Source organism: Orbilia oligospora (assembly GCF_000225545.1).
Source record: "Orbilia oligospora ATCC 24927 unplaced genomic scaffold scaffold00193, whole genome shotgun sequence".
Classification (NCBI taxonomy): Eukaryota; Fungi; Ascomycota; class Orbiliomycetes; order Orbiliales; family Orbiliaceae; genus Orbilia; species Orbilia oligospora.
This window is the reverse complement of record NW_011645750.1, coordinates 484,729-505,061: the sequence shown is the minus strand read 5'-3', so window position 1 is coordinate 505,061 and position 20,333 is coordinate 484,729. Positions and strand designations below refer to the sequence as shown.

General features: G+C 46.4%; 4 protein-coding genes across 4 annotated transcripts; 1 reads left to right on the top strand and 3 right to left on the bottom strand.

The window, feature by feature from the left end:
- Positions 1-567: 567 nt before the first annotated feature.
- On the bottom strand, positions 568-1,896 carry AOL_s00193g139 (uncharacterized protein; the record flags this gene model as incomplete). The annotated part of the gene is made up of 7 exons (XM_011128750.1): positions 568-595; positions 664-1,095; positions 1,155-1,295; positions 1,369-1,425; positions 1,492-1,646; positions 1,723-1,801; positions 1,883-1,896. 7 exons carry the CDS (start codon positions 1,894-1,896, stop codon positions 568-570), a joined length of 906 nt encoding a protein of 301 aa, XP_011127052.1.
- An 8,083-nt stretch (positions 1,897-9,979) lies between these two features.
- On the top strand, positions 9,980-10,600 carry AOL_s00193g138 (uncharacterized protein; the record flags this gene model as incomplete). Its single annotated transcript, XM_011128749.1, has 1 exon — positions 9,980-10,600. One exon carries the CDS (start codon positions 9,980-9,982, stop codon positions 10,598-10,600), a length of 621 nt encoding a protein of 206 aa, XP_011127051.1.
- Positions 10,601-11,428: 828 nt separating this feature from the next.
- Positions 11,429-12,723, bottom strand: AOL_s00193g137 (uncharacterized protein; the record flags this gene model as incomplete). Its single annotated transcript, XM_011128748.1, has 2 exons — positions 11,429-12,294; positions 12,408-12,723. 2 exons carry the CDS (start codon positions 12,721-12,723, stop codon positions 11,429-11,431), a joined length of 1,182 nt encoding a protein of 393 aa, XP_011127050.1.
- Positions 12,724-14,981: 2,258 nt separating this feature from the next.
- On the bottom strand, positions 14,982-18,757 carry AOL_s00193g136 (uncharacterized protein; the record flags this gene model as incomplete). The annotated part of the gene is made up of 7 exons (XM_011128747.1): positions 14,982-15,377; positions 15,457-15,634; positions 15,692-15,854; positions 15,913-16,099; positions 16,174-16,569; positions 16,645-17,846; positions 17,908-18,757. 7 exons carry the CDS (start codon positions 18,755-18,757, stop codon positions 14,982-14,984), a joined length of 3,372 nt encoding a protein of 1,123 aa, XP_011127049.1.
- Between the last annotated feature and the right edge of the window lie 1,576 nt (positions 18,758-20,333).

Below are 20,333 nucleotides of genomic sequence, written 5' to 3'. Positions count from 1 at the left end.
TGCAAAGTTTCGCCCACCAGCCAATTCCAATAAAGTAGATGAATGATGCTCATGATATCAAAGAAATACAAAGGTAAAATTGAGAAAGGGCAAAAAAAAATAGAGATGGATTTTTGGGGGACAGTAAAAAAAAAAAAAATACTCAAACCCGCAGAACGCCTTGTGCAGATGACTTTGGGAAGCTATTATCGTGGGAACAATTAAACCTTAGAAATACCAATATGGAAGAAATCAAACTCCAGTACGAGCGGAATAGACTTTCAAGGAGATGAGGGACAAATTTAGAAGTCAAGAGAAAAGAAAATCGTTATCAAGGAAATAAAATTGGGTGCTAAGTTGTTGGTATGCGAATGGAAAGAGGTAATTGTGCAGGCGACGGGGTACTCATAAGATGGGCCATCAGGTATTATCAAAAGGAATCCGTAGGAAGAGGGGTATCTTTGCATGAATGGAAGAAACGTAGGCAAGCAGAATATTCCGGTCGAAGCCAATAGTGCTTCGGTTGCGATGAAAACACATCAAGGAAAGTGACGAGGCGAGCCATTATTGTAAATGAATGGATGTATGTTAGGGGCGTCGGGCAATCCAAATATGCCTAGAATCACAGCTGAAATTAGTATCACAAAAGTTATCCCGCATAACCGAAGAAGAGACAAAACTTACATGTTGTTGTACGCATGAACCTTTTTACTTAACATTTCCTTTTTGACAGGGCCAAGAAAGCCGGTGATTTGTTCTAGATCCCAGCCGTAGATCCTATTGAATGGTGCGATGCAAAGGGACTCTAGACCTTCAGACATGGCTAGGGTATACCAAGAGCCAATCTTCTTCAGGTGAGGATCGCTTGACCATGGGCTGTAGGGTACCTGAATGATAACTTCGCGAATATCTGTGAAACCGGCGTCCGCAAGCATCTTTCCTGTCTTATGTTGATACCGAAGTGGTTTGCCAGATCGTTCGGTGGCGTCGGCTAGATATTGATACCATTTGACAAGAGGCGAAATATTTGGATTTGAAGACATTGTTCCATCATCACAACGTGGCTCATAATCGATCTCTACCTGTTCAAACCACCCATATCCCGGTTTTAGATGGCTATGACGGGCGGTCATTAGAATGGATATGCTTTGATACTTGAGATTTGAAAAACCTACTTGAAAACATTTCGATATAAATTGGGCCAGCTTGAGACGCTGCCGACGCCGTTACGCATATGGATGAGGTCAAAAGAGTTTTGTCCTAATGTCCAGGTACTCTCAAAATCGCATATCCTAACCTGAAGATTTCGGGGAATCCTGAAGAAGGCGATATCAGTTAGCAATTTTGTTAATTTATAAACCATATAGCCGAAGTATACGAGTGTCGTACCATTTTGGCTGAATCGGGGACAGGTCTGTTCCAATAACTTCGGCGTCTGGATATTTACTGTTGAGAATGCGTTGTTAGTCTGAATCCAACGCATATGTGTTTCTTGAGGCTATTTCAACATACTCTGCCATATCTATGGACCAAATTCCTGTTCCTGTTCCAAGATCTAATATTCTTGTTTGGCTGTATGGAGTAACTGAAATAGGAGCGCGATGTAATTCATTTCGGCGGGAGACAAGGTATAGTTTGTGCAGAATATCTAATCGATCTTGTTCCTTCTGTAGACACCATAAAACAATCATATTGTTAGCCCGAACGTCCTGAACAACACAGCCCAAGAAAGCTCGGACATACCTCATCGTTCGGATACATATACAGCCCAGCCAAGTATCCGTGATATCTGCGATTTAGCTCATATTGAAACGGTTCCGATCTAAGGATGGGAAGCAAACGGTTAGTAAATTATTTAAACCTCAATGGTTTGTATCGGTACGCTATATTTCAAGTAACATACTGATATATCGTCATGTTTTCTTGCCGATTCCCGTGTACTCTAGGTCCTGGATTCGAATGAGATGGAAATGAAGGCGGAGGTGGAGGAGCAGAGTACCCGCTCGGGGGAGGTCGTGAGTTCGCCAATGCGGATACTCCTCGTTGCTCCTGCAAAGAACCGGACGGTTGACGTTGAGCGTATTGATAGACTTCTGTCATTCAGACCAATTCCCCGGAAAAGGGGGGGGGTTTAGAGGTTTGAAAATCGGGAGAGAGAGAAGGGGAGAAAGAAAGAAAATAAAGAAAGAGAGAGAGGAAGAGAAGAAGAGAGAATGGTGATATTGTTCAAGTTGATTTTTGGTTATCGAATTTTGAACACGGGCAAAAGCAAAATTGCCCTTGCGGAAACGTTCCTCCAGGAAATCGATGCTGCAGAAGGAATCGTTCTAGTCGGGACAACTAATCGACCAATTTCTTGGGAAGCAACCTTTAGCACTAGGACCAAGCGGAACCAAGTAGAACGAATGAGGTAGTGAGTCGGAATCAAACGTTCCAGGGCCAAATGATGCAGAATGATCCGCGCACGATGATGATGTGTATGGGAAGGAAAAATCAGGCTGGTCCAGCTGGCACACTACACTACGAGAAGTAGTGTCCGAATTTTCGTGGCCGAGATGTCGTGAATAAGAGCTTGCGGCTAGTTAGCTCTGAAGTTCAGAATTTTATCGATCTGCTGAAAACGGGTTGCGTGGATATGTTGGACATCCGATGGGACAAGCAAGTCTGGTTCGTCTTGGAAAACTCGATTGACAAGCAACGCGGTAATTTGTGGATGTCTACGGTCGACGGTCCGAGAAATTTGATTCTTGAGGAAAAGTGGAGAAGGGAAGACCGTCTGGTTTTAATTCTTGAGTGAGTGTGAGAGAGAGGGAACAAGAGAAGGTGAAAAAGTGTGTTCAAGAAGCTCGCAAAGCGCGGGAGGGCTGCTCGTTCTTCATATACTTTGGGATAAAGAAACTCTCACCTCCACCAGTTTTTCTTATTCGTTTTCTTCGACTTATTTTTTATTTTTTTTTAATTCCTTCGTGCCTACGTGAACCCGCTTGATTGTGAATTGGAGCTAAACTAACATGAACATGTGCAGACTTCTGGGCTCTGGCGGTGGGACCCAAGCGAGGAAGGGGGATAGGGAAAAGGGAAGGCTCGCTCAGGCCTTAGTTTTGTCGAGACTAGCCTTGGTTTTGGGACTGGACACAAAAGTGCAGCATACATCGGAATAAGCAAAGAACGGTAACGAGGGCCTCTGTACCATGTACAAGTTGGGGACTGGGGAGCGGCTAGCTGGAAAGTACTTGCACTAAGCTAGCTGCCACTATGATGACGGGAAAACTTTAATGCTTCTGGGATTCAAGAGCTGAACCCGAAAAGATACAGACGACTTACGGTACACAGGATGCATATGCTCGGCGTCTCAAAATGAAAAGGTAGACACGGACACGATGTCATCTCTTCATTCTCTAGATGCATAAGATGAGTGGAAAGGAATCTTGCAAGAGAGACAATCACGATAAGAAGTATGGAGTTCCATCCAGTTGGAATATTTGGGAACGGCCGGGGCTCCACTGTTACGTAGAGCTATTTGTGGTACCTCCCATTCTGAGGAATTGTTTTTTCCTTCGACATATTCTGCAGCAAGTGCAGCCCCGGGTACACCAGAGGGGTGTACGGGCCTCAAAGCGTCAGGATTAAACAAGCCTGCAGCTTTTGTTGCTTTTTCTGCATGCAAGATTGGTCGCCCCTGGGTCCTGCGAAGAAAATTCCCGGAAGAAGGTGCGATTTTCAAGGGTAGTGGTTGGCCATGTTTCTCGTGGAAAGTTTAGACCTGCTGCTCCGTCGATGGGGATGGAGAAAAAAAAAGACATTTACAGAGATTCGATTCTGGGTCCGCAAGAGATTTGGTAATATTATAATGTACGAATGTATAGAGCATTGCGGGTTATTATTGCATGTAATACTTTTTGTGGACTGCTTCGAGATAAGCTCTATGGCAGTTCTCAACGGGAATTCGCGGCGGTCATCTGGCCCACTTTTCAGGAAGAGCAGCAGAATGAGGTTAACCATACCATTTCGGTCTGGCTGAAAGGTGGGGACTCTTTTTTCACTTTCGAATTCGAGTCCTCCCTCTGAGGGAATCGCGGAAATTCGAAATTTAAACACCATCAACATTGCAACGGATCAAGCTCAAGACGAACCACCGTCCCTCTCTCTCTCACTTTCACCGGATTGCGTACATGCTCATGATAAGTACCCTGTTCACGATCGGAAATATCGTCTTTTTCGAAATTTCCTCGCGCGATGACCCGAGGCCAATTCAACCAATCCATCAATGATTTATGCGGAAGTGCTAGTAAAATGTGACGGGACAGGGAATACTAAGTCGTTAGTGGGCTGAGTGTGCCAGCAATTTTCTAGTCACCAGCACAGCACAGTCCTCATCTTGTTTCATTCCAACCAAGCGACTATCGCCTCAACGGCTCACGGGGATGTCATGAATTAATAGCGTCAACCCCGATAAAATTAAAATAAGGAATAACAATAATAAAAAAAGATTTCGAATTCGAAGTGTGCGCCCAGAGATAACTTTAACCATTTCTGCTTTGTCATCGTTCCTGATACGTCAATCTTACCATTCAAAGAGTGCTTACAGTACTCTGCATTGAAGAAACCCTCACTTTGTCTGTGCCAGAATACTGGGGAGCCATTGAGGGAGTGGGTCTATCGCCTCAAACCTCAACCGAAAAGGCTCCTTCAGCATCAAACCGGAGGAACTAGAGTGGATCCATACCTTGGACTCTCGCAGACAAGGCAGGGAAAGTAAGCGACAAGACCCATAATTCGGAGCTAACAACCCTTATGAGCCAGCATTTCTTGAATCCTTTTTGTGGTGAAGCAAATGAGCTTTCATTTTCAGAATATTGATATGATTGGGACCATTATCACCTACAAACCCGATATTGCTTAATTACAGACATCGATTTTATTGAATACTGTTAAAGAAGCATGGAATTGTTTCTGGTTTCAAACACGAACTGGAACATGACGGTTTCTGTCAAACTGCAACTGGCCGACCTGACCAGCTCCTACTTCACTTTGCTTCCCACAACCACCCCTTCTTGAGCTCGCCAGGAAATCGGTCCGGTTGTTTCTTCTCGTGCCGTGTTACCCTCTGGAAGTACCCGGTACTTGTTCCTCAGCACACCGCTGTTCTAGCCAAATCCATGCATAGTACCAGACCCCGACCCAGACTGTCGGGAATGTTGCTTGTTAGCTCTTTGGGGGCTTGCAATGGGAGGATCCTCCCGTCAGAAAAGGTCCCGGTGAGATCTTGGAATGCACCTACCAGTACCCAATCGCGCGGGACCCAACCGGAGACAAAGGGCCTTTATACTTCGTGCCTGGTGGCATTTTTTTTTATGCTGATGCATGATGATGGCTTCCCTTCTCTCGCAGGAATCTATGAACGTGACTTTGCGGGAAAACTTTGAGAAGTATCAATACGGTATAGCCTGGACCTTAATTATATACCAGCACTAAGCATACGTATTAGCTGCTGTGGATCCGGCTGGTCACATGGCCTTACGAAATCTGAAATCTGAAATGTTCGTACGAAAAAACTTCCACCGACCAGATTTTCGGAGTAGTACTAGTCTCAGGAACGGATACGCAATCATAAGAACTCGCCTTGTTACTATGTACCACAACATACATTGATACTTACTTATTTAGAGCCTCTCCGTCGATTTCTGTAGATTTAACCTTGGTAGCAATTGAAACATTTCAGGGCAATTGACGACAAGGCAAGGCGAAGAACTCGTTGGTGATCACAGCTAAATCCAGCTAGTTGGTATCAAACTGTCCAATAGAATACCCAAACGCCAGCCAATAGGTTGGGTTAGGCCATGTGGGTGAATCTCACTAGTAGAGTTACAGACTTTAGGCAGCCATATTAACTTCGGCCTTCTGTTGATCGGTCTGTGCTGAATCCAGCTGCTTGGGTACGCTTCTGTCGATTTCGAGACAGTTATTCCTCCACGCCAACGATAGTACTATAACCTATCCTGAAGAGGCTCGATCATTATTGTGGAGATTAATTAGTCGATTCCTGTCTGGAGAGCTTGTTCCGGCTAAACCTCGACGCCGCCCATAGGATTGGGTTCAAACCAGGAAAAACCATGCTAGTTGGTGCGATATTCTGCGGTATTTTCCTGCACTAGTCCGGGAATACACTGGGCTTATCCTGGGAAGGCCTTCCTGGGCCCGGCCACCCGTGAGGGAGCCCAACACCAATCCGGGCACAAAATCTGTGCATCGGTTCAATTGGTTACCGCCATGCTGGGTCGTCTGTCCCATTACAGAGGCACCCGAGCCGTGAGCATCTCGCCTAATCGATCCAGAGCATTGGATATGGGGGCAGGATACCAATTGCGGAGGTCTCGAGCGAGAGAAGCAGGCGTGTATGCAAGGAGGCTTTTTAGCATTCCTAAAAAAGCTGAGAGCGCTGGCTGGACTCTTCGACCAGTCGTGCTTGATGCGATGACCTTGGATATATTGGATAAGTATGAGGGTAGCATTGTGGCAAAGATTATTCTTTTATGGCGCTTCGGATTCGAATCGAGTCCGAGGTGGCGGTTCGAGATATTATCCCAATCTACGTAATTGAATTAGCCCCCGATATTAGATATATTACTATCTTGTACTAGCTACTTGGTACCTAATAAGAAGGGAATTCTAGTCAGGACATATCAAAGAATCCTCCTCTAGGCTGACAAACATATAATTCTTTGCATCTTACTCCATAAAGGGGGTGATATTAACCCACAGGTCTCAATCCTAGATCTCTCAAACTAGTCGAAGCAAGAGAATTCGAACAGGGCCTAGGGATCACCTCAGCAGGGCGTATATACTCACAAACCCCCTCTCTACCGTCCTGGACGCCGCAGCATTTGGTCAGTTTTTTGACATGTCATATTCAACCAACATGCTACAGACCATGATACTGACGACAACATGACCCGACGCATCGATTGTCTCCACTTCTATGCATTTATTTCTGGCCATCCAAGCCGGCTAAGCCGGCGTTTCGCATATAATATGATAAAGGTTAGGGGTTTTTTCCTGATGCTGGTAGCCATCACTTCAGCCGTCGTATCACCAGTCAACCACAGGGCTGGTGTGCATCCCGTGCACGGGGTCCCCACATGGCCTCCAGCTAGTCGTTTTCTTTTTCCACGCTTGAGTAATTAAAGTTTTCGACCTAAACTACTTGGAATGTACCCGAACCTGATTCTTGGGTATGAAATGCTGCAGCTGACTTACAGCATCCCGGTTTCCAACTTTTTCCTTCTGGTTCTCCTGCCTTTTTTCGATGTCGATATGCAGCTACCGAACGAGCTCTGGAAAAAAAAAAAACTGGCCGCTCGGTTCCTATCCACGTTCCCAGATTTCTGGCTTGCCTCGCATTGGGATAAGCCGACATCATTATCCGGACATGCCCCTATTGTTTTCCGAGGACTCGAGAATTCAAGAGTGGAAAAAAATAAAAAATAAAATAAAACAGAAATGCCACTTAACTTCGGCATGCATGAGGATCCTGTATATGTACGTGCGAATGTACAGAGAACGCATGTTCCAACAGCTTGGTTCCAAGCCACTCCCACCGACGAAGCCAAAGCGGGCTTCGCGGCCAAGTCTTTCGCTCCAGAATCCCGCATCAATGGAAGCCCACAATACCACCAATCAGGGAGCAAGGTGCGGATGAGGAGGGGTATGTCAGCTCAATGCCCATCGAGCATGAAACGACCAACTTCGCATAGACGATGTTCTTTTCTGGTTGAGGGAATAAACTACCTGCAGATTATAGTTGCGTCTGATGTCAGTCAGGTTTTCTCCAAGAGAAAGCGAGAAAGAAAAAAAAAAAAAAACGGCCGTGAGAGCTGATTGTTCGTCGACGCCTCATGTCCGAACGGGTTCTCTTCAGCTTTCCCCGCCGACAAGGGCATCGTACCCTTGATAGGGTCAAGCAAAGTTCCCGTTTCATTCCAGTTGAACGGGTTTGGTAAAATCACGCCAGGCGCGGAGACGAAACCGAACTCTATCCCACCCTGACGTATTGGCGTCTCCACCGAAGAGTAGACAGCGTCTCATCACCGGCTTCTAATCTGGTCCCTCCCCCTCACCGTCCCAAGAATGCGAACAAAAATTGGAAACTGGAATATTGTTTGTCATGGTGTGCGTGATTGCCATAGCCCTCATGCAGGTATGCATTCCAATCATCCAGCAAAGGTTTCCAACGAGCTGGTCAAGGAGACGAGATCTTGGGTAACCCTTCGCTTGGAGTAGAACCCGAGCCCATGGCCGTTGGGGCGGAATACGAGGCTGTTGGTTGGCAGGCGGCAGCAACTGTGCGTGCAAGTTGGTTTCAAAAGCGCTGCAATGCACCTTCCTTAAATTACCACAATGCCGATCGAGGGAGCAACACAATCCGGTGCGTTCGCGTTCCCACCGTTAAGTTTACACGACGTTGCTTCTAACTTCTTCGAAAGAGGTCTTCTGTCCCGCCTACTCGCATGATCCCAAAACCTTGGTTCCTCCGTGTGATTTATGTCCAGTCGAGTCCATTATTAGTAGGTACTATTACAACTTGCGCCGTTAAAATGGTGCTGGGCTTTAGCAAACCTGCGGCACAGGCCATTCCTCGGATCAGATTGCTTCAACTTGCTCCGAATTCATGCACTCGCTGGCAGCCCATCACATTTTGACTCCTCTGATGCCGGGGATACCTATCCAAAGAATCAACAAGGGTATATGCCTGCTGTTTAAAAATGACAAAGGGAAGGGAGGAAAAGAGAAAAAAAAAACTTCTACACGGCATTACTCATAACCGAATCGATGTTATGTCCGTCATATCGAAGCCTTCGAATCAAGTTTGGATGCGGATATTTTCCCTGGAGCCCGAATCCGCACCTTACTGCATGCGTCTCTCCCTCATCCAATACATCCGTCTCAGGATATGTCGGCATACTCCACTCTTCTGCAAGTACTCTATGTACTTATGTACATACATACCATAGGTGCTTCTTGCTTCCTCATCTACGACGGATATTTTCCTTGTCACATACCGGTCCGGTCCCTTCATCCGATCCTGGGGCATTTCTTGGGGCGTTGGACCACGGGTAGCCCGTCGGGCGAACCGTAACCACGGGACCCGAAGATCTGGGTAGTGTGTCTGGAGAGGTATTTCCTCATGCACGATGCTTCACACTCAAGCCAGGCTTCGCCGGCTAGTTGGTATCATCGCAACGATGTAACCGAAACTGAATCTCTTATCTCATATTATGATTCTTATCCCGTCATCTCTCGGTTTGCTTCATTCGGGAATCCTAACCCCTTCGAACGTCTAGAAGGAAAGAGCCGGGTTTGAAAGTCTGCAAGCTGATGCAAGGTGGAGCAAAAAGTCGAGCTTGGAGCTTCCTTTCACCAACCAGGACTGATCTTTGCAGATATAGTGGGCCATTCGACAGTCCATGAAGGGGCTAAAGGTCTACAATAATGCTATCATGTTAATAGTATGCCATCAATTGACAGGGGTCGTTCACGTCTACTTTGGGGGCTTCATTTGCTGGCAGAGATATTTCCATTCAGTCGGGACCGAGTCCCAGCTGTCTGGGAATGTGCAAGTTAACCAACGGCTGCATTAACAGCGGATGTTGTGTAATTTTCAATTCGTCAAGGCCCCCTTTCTCGATGGCATCGATCTCGCAGTGATCTCAGCAAGTTGTCCAATTGTTTTTCTGGGGGTAATTCTTGATATAATAGAGCCATTGGACACCTCTCAAGGGAAGGCAGCACAGCATCCCACCCACCCCTCCTACACTAGAGCGCGCAGTCTATGATCTCTATTGTTCTTATTGTTTGACAGAATGTCTACAGCTTGACCCTCAAACTCGCGAATCATTGATATATTCACATTGCATACATGAATACATTTTGAAGTTACCTTTATCTACACGATCGTTTCATTTTTAAGGGGTATTCCCAGCTACCATAAAACCCAGCTACCATGTCGTCCCCCCACTCAGCATCCTCGATCCATAGCTTGATTAATCAAGCTCTAGGTGTCTCTGGAAACACAACCTCAGACAATTTCATATCGAAGTCCCTTGATGCTAGAACAGATGCTTCTTCCCGATCGCCGCAAACTACCTATGCTGACCTTTCTATTATTGCCTCACCGAACGAAACCCGTTCCGGCCCCATTGGCATATCTCAACATCCACTTGGAAACATTACCGAAGCCGCTTCAACCGAGACATCCGCCGGTATAGCTCCACAGCATCTTCAATTCAACACATTCTCACACCAGACTCCCTTGAATAATCCCCAATATCTCCACCGAGGCGGTGGTGAGAGTAGGAACGCCCTACTTTTCTCGCACACTTTTACTACGGCGGATACACCCGTCCGGGACGGTTACGAAGCTCTTGTTTCGTCAATGCCCATTGCGTTATTCATTCCACCCCGGCATATCCCAGAACTATGGATTTTCCCAGCTCCACAATCGTCTGATGATCCTAATTCTGATTTGCGAACGGACCCATACGCTCTGCAGCGTTATCTTGCAGAATCTTACACCGAAGATCCATATCCGTTCCGGTGCAGATTACAACTCAGAGGGCCGTAGCCCTGTGAAATTTCGTAAAAAGGACAAATCTGAACGGTTTTTCCGAATCACGTTTTTCTGTCATGCATGTGCTCTCGTTATTATTTCCGTTCTTGTTCGAAGCTTCGAAGCCAGAGTGGCCGCCTCTTTTTTTATTTTATTTTTTTATGTTAAATTGCTTTATAACATATTACCAACCCATTTTATAGCTTTGCTATATATAGATGGGCGTTTCATTCCGACGGCTGGAGTCACGCGAGATTTCCAACGTCTTTCTTGAACGATCGGTCAAAGTATTTTCCTTGACGAATCGTGGGTTTAATCCGCTCCCAAAAGAAATGGATTAATCCGGGCCTGTACGCAACGAGCAGATTCCCCACATTTATGAGGCACCTGTTAATTGTTTTTTGAAAATTGGATTCGTACGTAGTCCACGGCCGAAGTGGCCTGACTACAAATTCCCGTTTACACGTTGATTCGGCACATTTTGCTTGTTTAGTTTAAGAGTTTCAGGCTGGTGGAGAAGCAATTTTTGTGCCGCACTTTTTAGCCATTGATGTCATGTCAGGTGCAGAATATTCCACGATCTATTACAAGGATTAGGGTTCGAAGCACGGGATAGGAAATGTGATAGTTCGAACCAGACGCTTTATGTTATTGGGCAGAGACCGCAGAAAAATTCTTTATATACTTTATATATATTGGACTTCTAAGTCAGTGCATATATCCTCCTTAGGATATATATTTCTATGGTTTTTTCTATATTAAGGTCATTAGGCAAGTTAGTGATAGCAAACGTGATAATGCAACGTTGAAATTGCTCAGACCTCTACTACTTTTTTTTTTTTTTCACACTTGGATAGGACCTGCCTTTGATTTTGACTTTGTGTCTTCTGACTTAGGTTCAGTAACCACTGCTGCCTGTTCCCCAGCTTCTCCTGCTGGCCGTTCCGTAGCCGGGACCTCAACGGGGTGACCGGTGGCTGTTTCCTTCAACGTCGGTTGCTCAGATGATGTCTCCCTTAACACTAGTACTGGATCCCCGTGAGCCGGTTCTTTGGCAGTGGATTGCTCGATAGGCGTCTCCTTCACTGCGGGATTCGCGGGATAACCCGCCGCCTGCGCCTCTGTCGTTGTTGTAGGCTGTGCCGCTCCTGGCTGTTCTACCGACATGACTGGAATCTCCGGTGCCGTATGCATTCTTTCGGTTCTTGTCTCTGGCTCATCTTCCACAGGAATATAGATAACTTCTTGAATCTCAGCCCCAGCGACCGGCAGGACACTTTCCGTCGATGACGATCCTCTCCGTCTCGCCCGTCCTCTTTCTTCTTCTTTCTCCAGGATGACACCTCTATCCCGTCCTCTCACCGCTTCTAAAACCAATATGACCAGAAGGATTCCAAGGACATAAACCCCGAATAGGATCAGAAACCTGCCGCGCGTGCCGTATAGCACCATTCCGATTGGAATGTTCGCAAGTCCGAGCCCAAGGGTAGCCCATCCTAGGATAATGTGGAGCTTGTTCGAGAAAGGTGTCTTCAAAGGATCTTGGGTATTGCGTCGGACTCTTAACGGTCGTAGCATGAAATGGTTGACAATACCCAGTAGGGCTTGTGCCAACACTGCAGCGAAGACCGCAGCCCCGATCTGGAAATGTGGATTCTTAAATTGATATTTACTGCCAGGCTGGACTGCATAGTAACCCAATATGAAAGCTGGGAAAACAATCACATGTCAGACCATGCACATATGTTACTAATGCCACCAATTCCTTTCCACTCCCCTCCCCCAAAGATTCAGAGGTAAAAACCAGGGTTTCAGGACTTACTCAAAACCATGAAGATCACCGTCCCAATCTGTATCGTGAAATGGAGACGAAACCATACCCTTCCCCTTCCGGTTCTTGCAGTTTTGAAAAACCTTGCGATAATAATTGCGACGGGAGCGAAGAACAGCCATGCTACAGCTGCAAAAGCGGAATGGATGAGAACTAGTTTCCGTCTTTGGGGACTTAGATGTATCTTGATCCCTGCGTCAAGTCCTTTGTCATCGCCACGGATAACCTCACCAAAATCCGGCTTCGCAGATGCCAATGCGGTTGACGTAAAAGTAATAATGCTGGCTGCGTAGGCCGTAGCTCTCATGCCTATACCGATTCGAGGTTCCATTATCAACTTCGAAGTTCTCGACTCTTTTCTAGAGGGCGGCCTAGACGATCTCGCCCTCAATTGATTGAATTTTCGAGGAAAAGATATATGGGAAAACCTTGGAATCCATAGCATACAGGTGATATCGGCCCGCAGTATCGCACCCATAAACAGCAGCCGTTACATTTTAGTACCATTTCGAGACCCTGATCGCTCATATCGCCTCTAAATCCATCAAGCACCACCTCGTGGCCCTGAACACACCAGTCCCATCTCGCAAAATGCAACAAAGTCAAACCCCATTTGCAACACAAAACCCGCTCTTCTCACGAAACTTAAAAAGAAAGGGCACAAAGACGTTCTGTTCCACAAGATTTAAAACAATCTTGGAAAGAGAAGATTCGAGTCTTTAAACGACAACTTTAAAGTATTAATACCTCCCAGCAAGGGTGGCGAGAATTGGCGAGAAAAAAGAAGGTTAAAGGCGTTCCCGTTTTCGTGCAACCTGCACAGCGCCGAAGCCGCCCTATGGGCCTTGGGCTGCACCGGATTTTTCTTGCGTTGCCACCGAACCCCAATATAATTTTTCAAGAAATTTCCTGTTTGTATAGAATGGGCTGCAAGATTACTTCACGATTACTCTTTTCGACGTGGTTTGCATAAAATGGTTCGTGCTTTCCAAACAATAGACTGAAGACCGAACAATACTGTTTTGTGCATACAAGTTACCAGATCATTGGTCGAATACGAGGGTACTTCATGCAGTCCGGGGAAAATTCCTTTGTTCGATGGCAATTCTTTCAAAAAGGTCTTTGCCCGTTCATGAAGGTTACGTCCTGCATCCGGGGTATTCCGGACAGTGCGGTGGGTGGCAACTTGCAGGTGATATACGTATGATTTCCTCCCACGGGTGAACAGGAAAAAGGTATCGAGTACAAGAAAAACCAACAATGCATAAAGTCCGTCCAGAAGCAGCCGAAACTACCGCTGCACCATGCACAATGATTTTTTTTACCCCAATAACTTGCATATCTCGGGTCAGCATCTTTGTCTCTTTTTTTTCCCTTTCGCACTTTCTCTTGCAGGACTTCTGCGTGAACCGAGATCAGATCTGCGGGATTAAATACTTCTTCATTGTCACAGGAAAAATTTACCGGCGTCTTTGTTTCCTTTTTTTCCCTTCCTTCCTTCCCTTTTTTCTCCACAGCCAAAATGGTTATTTTCTGTTGATGCAGGTGATATCCCATCCTATTCGTGCTCATGTCTGTCATGTATGTATGCGTGTACCTAGTACCTCATATCTTCAAAACAGGATAATCGAGCCCTTTTTTTCTTTATTCGGTGACTACATTCCTTTCGGGGACATGCAGTGCAATGATCAGTGGACCCGGCCTTCTGGTTCGTGGGAAGGGTTCCCATAGGAGGGACCATCTTGAATGCATGCAGAGGGACGGAAAAGCCTTAGTCTAGGGGCTTTATGCAAAAGAGACACAGGATGCACCGAAGAATACGAGAATTCTGCAAGAAATGAAGGGGGGGTTGCTTTAGCAAGTTATCTGTATGTACAAAAAGGTGGTTTTGAAAAAAAAAGAGGATTTTTTTATGGTTTTTTTTTCATGCCTTGACCTCCTAGGTGATGGCCCCCAGGGACTTCGAACGAAACCGGAGATTGCATGAGCCAATATATGCAGGCCAGGGAGGAAGTCGAAAGGGAAAATGCGAGAAACAGCGCATGCTTTGATGGTTACCAATTGGCTGGGATATACAGGTTGGTAAGAAGTATGGCACTGTGCATGCAGCAGGTGTATTCCACTTTGATAGCCTTTCTGGTTAAAGTTACCTAAACGAAGCCTAGTGCAAACACTCGTGTCTTCAAAATTAAGAGAGACAAAAGGAAAAGGGAAGGGTACTGGGCAAGGAAGAATAATATCTACAGAAGAGAATGGAAGAAGACTAAAAAAGAAGTACATGAGATCGATGGGGTATGGGGTATGGGGTATAATGCAAAGATGAAAGAGCACCAAACTCAACCTGTGTCTAAACAAAAGAGATTTGGAGGGTAAATGTGAAAAATGCAACCGAAAAATGCAAGTCCAAAGGAACGATAAGAAGTATTTATAGATTTAAGAAGATCGGGGGACGTCGAGCCTTCAACTCGCCATAGGCGAGTGGCGCACAAGGGCTTGCCGCCACATCCTTTGAGACATGTTAGCGAAATGCTTTGATAAGAGCGTGAACGGGATCCGCGAGGTTGTCTAGTCTTCGTGTAAAATTTCCTGAACGACTTTGAGAAATTTGTCGCAAATGCCCCAAAGTTTCATACGCTGAAGTAGTGACTCGACAAGCCTGAGCACTTCCCTGGCCCCTTCGATCGAATGCAGGTCGCCAATGCGCTCAAGTCTTGCCTTTCCACCATGTTTAATCCAGTAGTTTATCGAATCATTGTTTGAGGAACACAAGCTATCCAACCTGACGGCATCGTCTGGAGGGGCCGCAGAGTGCTCTTCAGTAACTGAGGAAAGGTATTGTGTGGTGGTGGGGAAATATTTTGCGAAGGCGTGTAAATACACTCCAGCGATGAAAACCCGAAGGCAGTCCGAGCTAGTATGAAGATTGTACCTTCGGCCAGCTGCGAGAATTTGACCAGCGTGCTAGAATATAACTCAAGTCATTAGTTTCGGAAGGACCGGGTACGCGGGATCCGGGAAATCTACAGGGTTCCCCACTTACCCAAGCGAGTTCTCGTGCATTGACCATGTCTGACGTGAATATATTCTTTATTCGGTTGATCCGCTCCATCCTCTCCACGAATTTCCCCGTGGCGGAATGTTTGGCTAAACTGATGGCCAAATCAACAACGTCCCTTGTGGCGTAGAGATGTGCGTAGTGAACGACAATTGCGGTTATACTAAAAATAAGCGATCAGTTTTGGGTTCTGAAATAATGGGGGACGATAGATACAAACCTGGAGTCTACGTATTTGGTATCATCGTTCGGAGTAGAGTTTAAGAGAATCATAGATGCCTTCAAGAGGTCATCCTTGGCGGGCTTCAAACCAACTGAGAGAACTGGTAGTTGTACAATGCGTCCAAGGGGACTGGTTTCTATCTCTCTAATATCCCAAATCACTAGGAAAGAAGTCAGATGAGGGTGGTATGATAGCCATGGGTTATCCAAGTTACTTACTGCGACTGATACCTTGTGCGCAGAGTCTTCGCCCCCAAGCTGACAGGCTGAGCTGGTCTTGATGGCCGTTTAAGATGTCTCGCAAAACAAAGTAAAATGGCATCCCACGTGGAGGGATTGATTTGTGCCTTGGATAGAGTGCTGCCCATGCCTGGCTATCAGGTGCTTCCCACAAAACTTCTTCACACTGCACAAAAAACGAAATACGGATTAGCACTGAGAAAATGACGTTAATTAGTCATGTGGGCTGCATGGGCTTACGGGCAGAGGCAAGCAAAGGTCTGTCAAGGCAATATTCCCTCTCCTATTCGTGAGAACACTAATCGCACAGTCGCATTCAAAGATACACCAAGCGAGTCGCTTCTTGAATTCTTCCTCTCTCCAGTCCAGCCAGTGTTGTTGGATCTTTTCCAGGTCGCTTAGGTCTGTTGACGGGAGGAAAGGGTCTTCAGTCGTCGGCTTGGGACGAGGGCGAGGTGATCTTCCACCGGGTGTAGTAAAGAGTCCCAGGTTACGGCATGCATTAATCATATACGATCGGGTTGCATCGGCCATCTCGAACAGTCGCTTGTTCCCAGCTCCTAGAGCGTATACACTCTGGAGACAGAATGCCATGAGGTAAGAAGCCGACTGCTTATAATCCTCATTGTACTCTCCCTAATACAATATAAATTGGATATTAGCACACTTAACGGAAGGGAGATGAATTTTTGAAAAATGAACAATACGTACCAACCAGTTCAGAGCCTTATAGCAAAGGGCGTTGAGATTGTCCGCGAACTCAATAGCATGTTCGGACGTATGGTATCTAGCGCCGATGGTGGCAATTGTGATCAAAAGAAAATTTGGACATGAATCAGTCGTGAAGGTAGGAATGTGAAGCATCGGTAATACAGCATGGAAGTGCCTGAGGTAGAGCTGGACGAACTCATTTAACACCTCATTGGAGGGGAATTTCTCATCCCTAAGATCCACATTATTATGCGGCAACCTCTCATAAGGCGCTTTCAATATCGTGAGCATATCCTTTCTGACTTGTTCTGAAATAATAGTCTCCTTAGGTGACTGTCGGTCTCTGCCACTAGGTATTTCATGACTGCGTTGGAGTCCGGCTTGCCTGTGGAATCCCTGCTGTGGAGCCTGTAGTAGTTCTCGGAGGGGTGGCAATATAATTCTAGGTTCCCGGTGACTCGAAGACTGCCAATCCCATGGCAACGAATCCTCAGCAAGATATGGAGGTGCGGAGCCAACATGGGGGAGTCTGATTTCTTGTTGAAAACGTGGCCCTTCTATACCACTGGGGCTCTGATCCTGTGGAGAATGCTGGTTTGATGATGCCCCCCAGCTTGAAGAAGGAAACGAGGTGTTGAGGGAGGGACTTTTAGAGAGCGTTAAGACTGAAGGGTTGAGGTAAGCATGTGGCGCCTTTTCAGGCCTGCCAAACGGTAATTCCTCTGGGATTGAGTGTAAGGAAAAGTCTTCTCTCAAAAAGTCGAATTCAAATATGCTGGGGTCGAAGAACCAGTTCTCAGCCGGGTCATCTAGTTTCTGGAATAACTGTAGACTACTAAGCATAGCAGGTTCTCGAGAACCGTATCGACTTGATGAACCACTTCCAAGACTCTTCTTCATGGAGTCGAAGTAGCTGAATGAATCGTAGGGCCGACCGCCTGGGACCATTCCATTAAGAGCATCAGCTGCCATGTACTCATCTTGCGACAAACCTGGCCAGCCGGAGCTCTTACGTGAATCCCTTTCAACATAGCCTCTAGGTAGTTGGGCATGAGGGAAAGAAGTGAATGATGGCGACGATGAGAGAGAAGTGCTGCTACTGCTCCCGCGGCCAGAACCAAAGTAATGGCCATAATTTACTGGCGGGGGCGCCCCACCGAATCCGGGAAGATTCGGATTATAATGAGGATACGTCGACCCTGCTGTTCTTATAGTAAGCAAAGAAAGTTTCAAATAAGAGTTCGGGAGGGGGCGATTACTAACCATTCATGGACTCTTGTTTCGAGAAAATAGTGGCAGTCGACCCCAAAGAAGAAGACCTACCACTAGAAGTCCCAATACCAGAATCTATCGACTTCATGCTTCGATGGTCTATTTGGAAAGCAGAAGGCTGGCCTTCGTCTATAGTCCTTCGCCGTTTGAGTGAGGGTTCTCTCGTTTCAAGTTCTCCAAGTTTGAGCGGCTGGGGCGCAGAATCCATCGAGTCGCTGGTCTCCATTGTCTCCATCAAGTCCATGGCGTTCATGTCGTCATCATCATCATCTACATCATCGTCGTCTTCGTCGTTGATATCCGCCTCGGTAGGATCATTGAGAGACTCCCTACGAATGACGATTAAATCCGAATCCGCATCGAAGACACACTCATGGCCCCTCCTTGCACATGCATCACACGGCGCCACAACCGTCCGGCCTTTCGAAGCACCACTTGAACATTTGATCTTAAACCCAGCACATCTTATACAACTCCTTCGTCTCGATTTCTTAACTTCAATCTTCTTTGTCTGGTGAACAGCTTTGATATGTCGACTCAAGACATCTTTCCGGGTAAATCCCTTTGTACACAGGGTACATATATATGTCTTTGCCTCGGACGGTGGCAAATGAGTAGCTAGATGCCGGTCAAGATGCTCTGCCCTGGAGAACCCTCGTCCACACGACTGACATATATGAGACTGCTGTTTGATGGTCGGGGTCGGCGGTGCAGAATTAGACGTGCTATTGCTTGACAATGACCCTTTCCTCTCGGGCGACGGTATCACGGCTGGAGGATCTGAGCTCTGCCGTGTCGGAGTCGCCGGCACAGCTGACAAGGGATCCTTTCGAGTAGGCATAATACCGAAGTTTGCGTTGACCGTGTGTTGGGCATGAGCGGACCTCTTTCTGACCAGCCTGTGTCTACCAGATTGTCGAATCCTCTGTTTCTTGCTTTCTTTCTTTGTTTGGTAACGATGACGATAATGATGATGGTGTTGGATACAAGTCCCCCAATCGCAATCGAATCCTTTGATGTGGAACTACTGCACAGCTGCCGTCTATAGAGTTCAATTCGTATAATCTCCTCCTTCCAAGAGAACCAGAGTCGCGTGTATTTAGAGAGGTGGGTCCCTGGACTAGTAAAGGTACTGGTGTTCCTTCCCAATGGATGTTATATCAAGCTCCAGCCGTCAAGTCAGAACGGATGGGGGGCGATGGAACCCGCTAAACCAACTCGAAACGTCGTCCCTTTGCTTTCGTTCCTTCGTTCCTTCCTTCGGGTCTGTCTGAAATATCAAAAATGTCTTGCCTTAAATTTTGCCCAGTTCGTCTGTCCGGTCCAGTTGTGGATGCTTCCAACCAACGACTTGGGCGACAACCAACGACGTCAGCTTACATATAAAATCAAATCAAAGGATCGGTTTTCTTGCAACTAACGTTCGAACTTGCACCTGTCGAGTTTAAAACTCAGTCAGAGGTTCTATTGGAATGAGCGATCCATTCTGACTAGCTGTTCATCCAGGGTCAAAGACAGAAAGGGAAAACCTCAACAAAAGAAAGAAGGGAAAACGCCTAACAGAAAATTAATAGGGAGGGTCCAGAGCTAAAGGAAAATTCCAGTAGTCAACGGTCGAAAAAGAGAGATCCAAAAAGAGGTATAAAGGAAGATCGTGAGAAGAGGCTTTTTGTTGCAGATAGGCTGTGCCTGGTCCTTTTTAACGAATCTGGCTTGCAGCAAGCAATATGATTACATAGCGCCAGCGCCAATTTCCAATAACTTCTGTGGAGAGAGAGAGACCCTCGGCCTCGAGGTGGTATGTGCTTGCTTGCACTTGCTTGCACTTGCTTGCACTTGCGCTATGCTTCAGGTTCTGCTCGTAAGTATCAAACGTAACGCATCCGCTGCAGCACCGCACCGCCTATAGTACTGTACTTACTGACGACCGCAGTTAGGTAGTTCTGGTGCTGTTTGCCTGGCCTGTGTAGGTCAGGTATGCCTGTTCCTGCAAGTCACTTGGCCCACGACGGAGTACCTCGTTCCTTGGATCAAACGACTGACCGATGAACCAAGAAAAAAAACGAGGTGCTAGACTCCACTCCCTCTTTTGTCCAACTTATGCTCCACAATCTGGAGACCGGGGCAAGTTAATATGGAAGTGGAGTTACGGCTCTTTCTCTTTTTTTTCTTCTTTTCTTTTGTTTCCCCCCTCAGAAAATGGCGCTTCTGCTGTGGCACGGATCGGTGAAATCTCGATGTGTTCGAGGGGCTCTTTAAATTCTGCCTATCGAGGATGCCATTTAAGGCCCTAGAAGAAGGAAAAATAAGAGGCAGAAAAAATAAAAAATAAAAAAAATAAACCAGGTACTAGTCCAGACAGGCTGTCTTCCCTGAGGGTTCGTCGGAACAAAGTTGATAATAGGCCTATCGTTGTG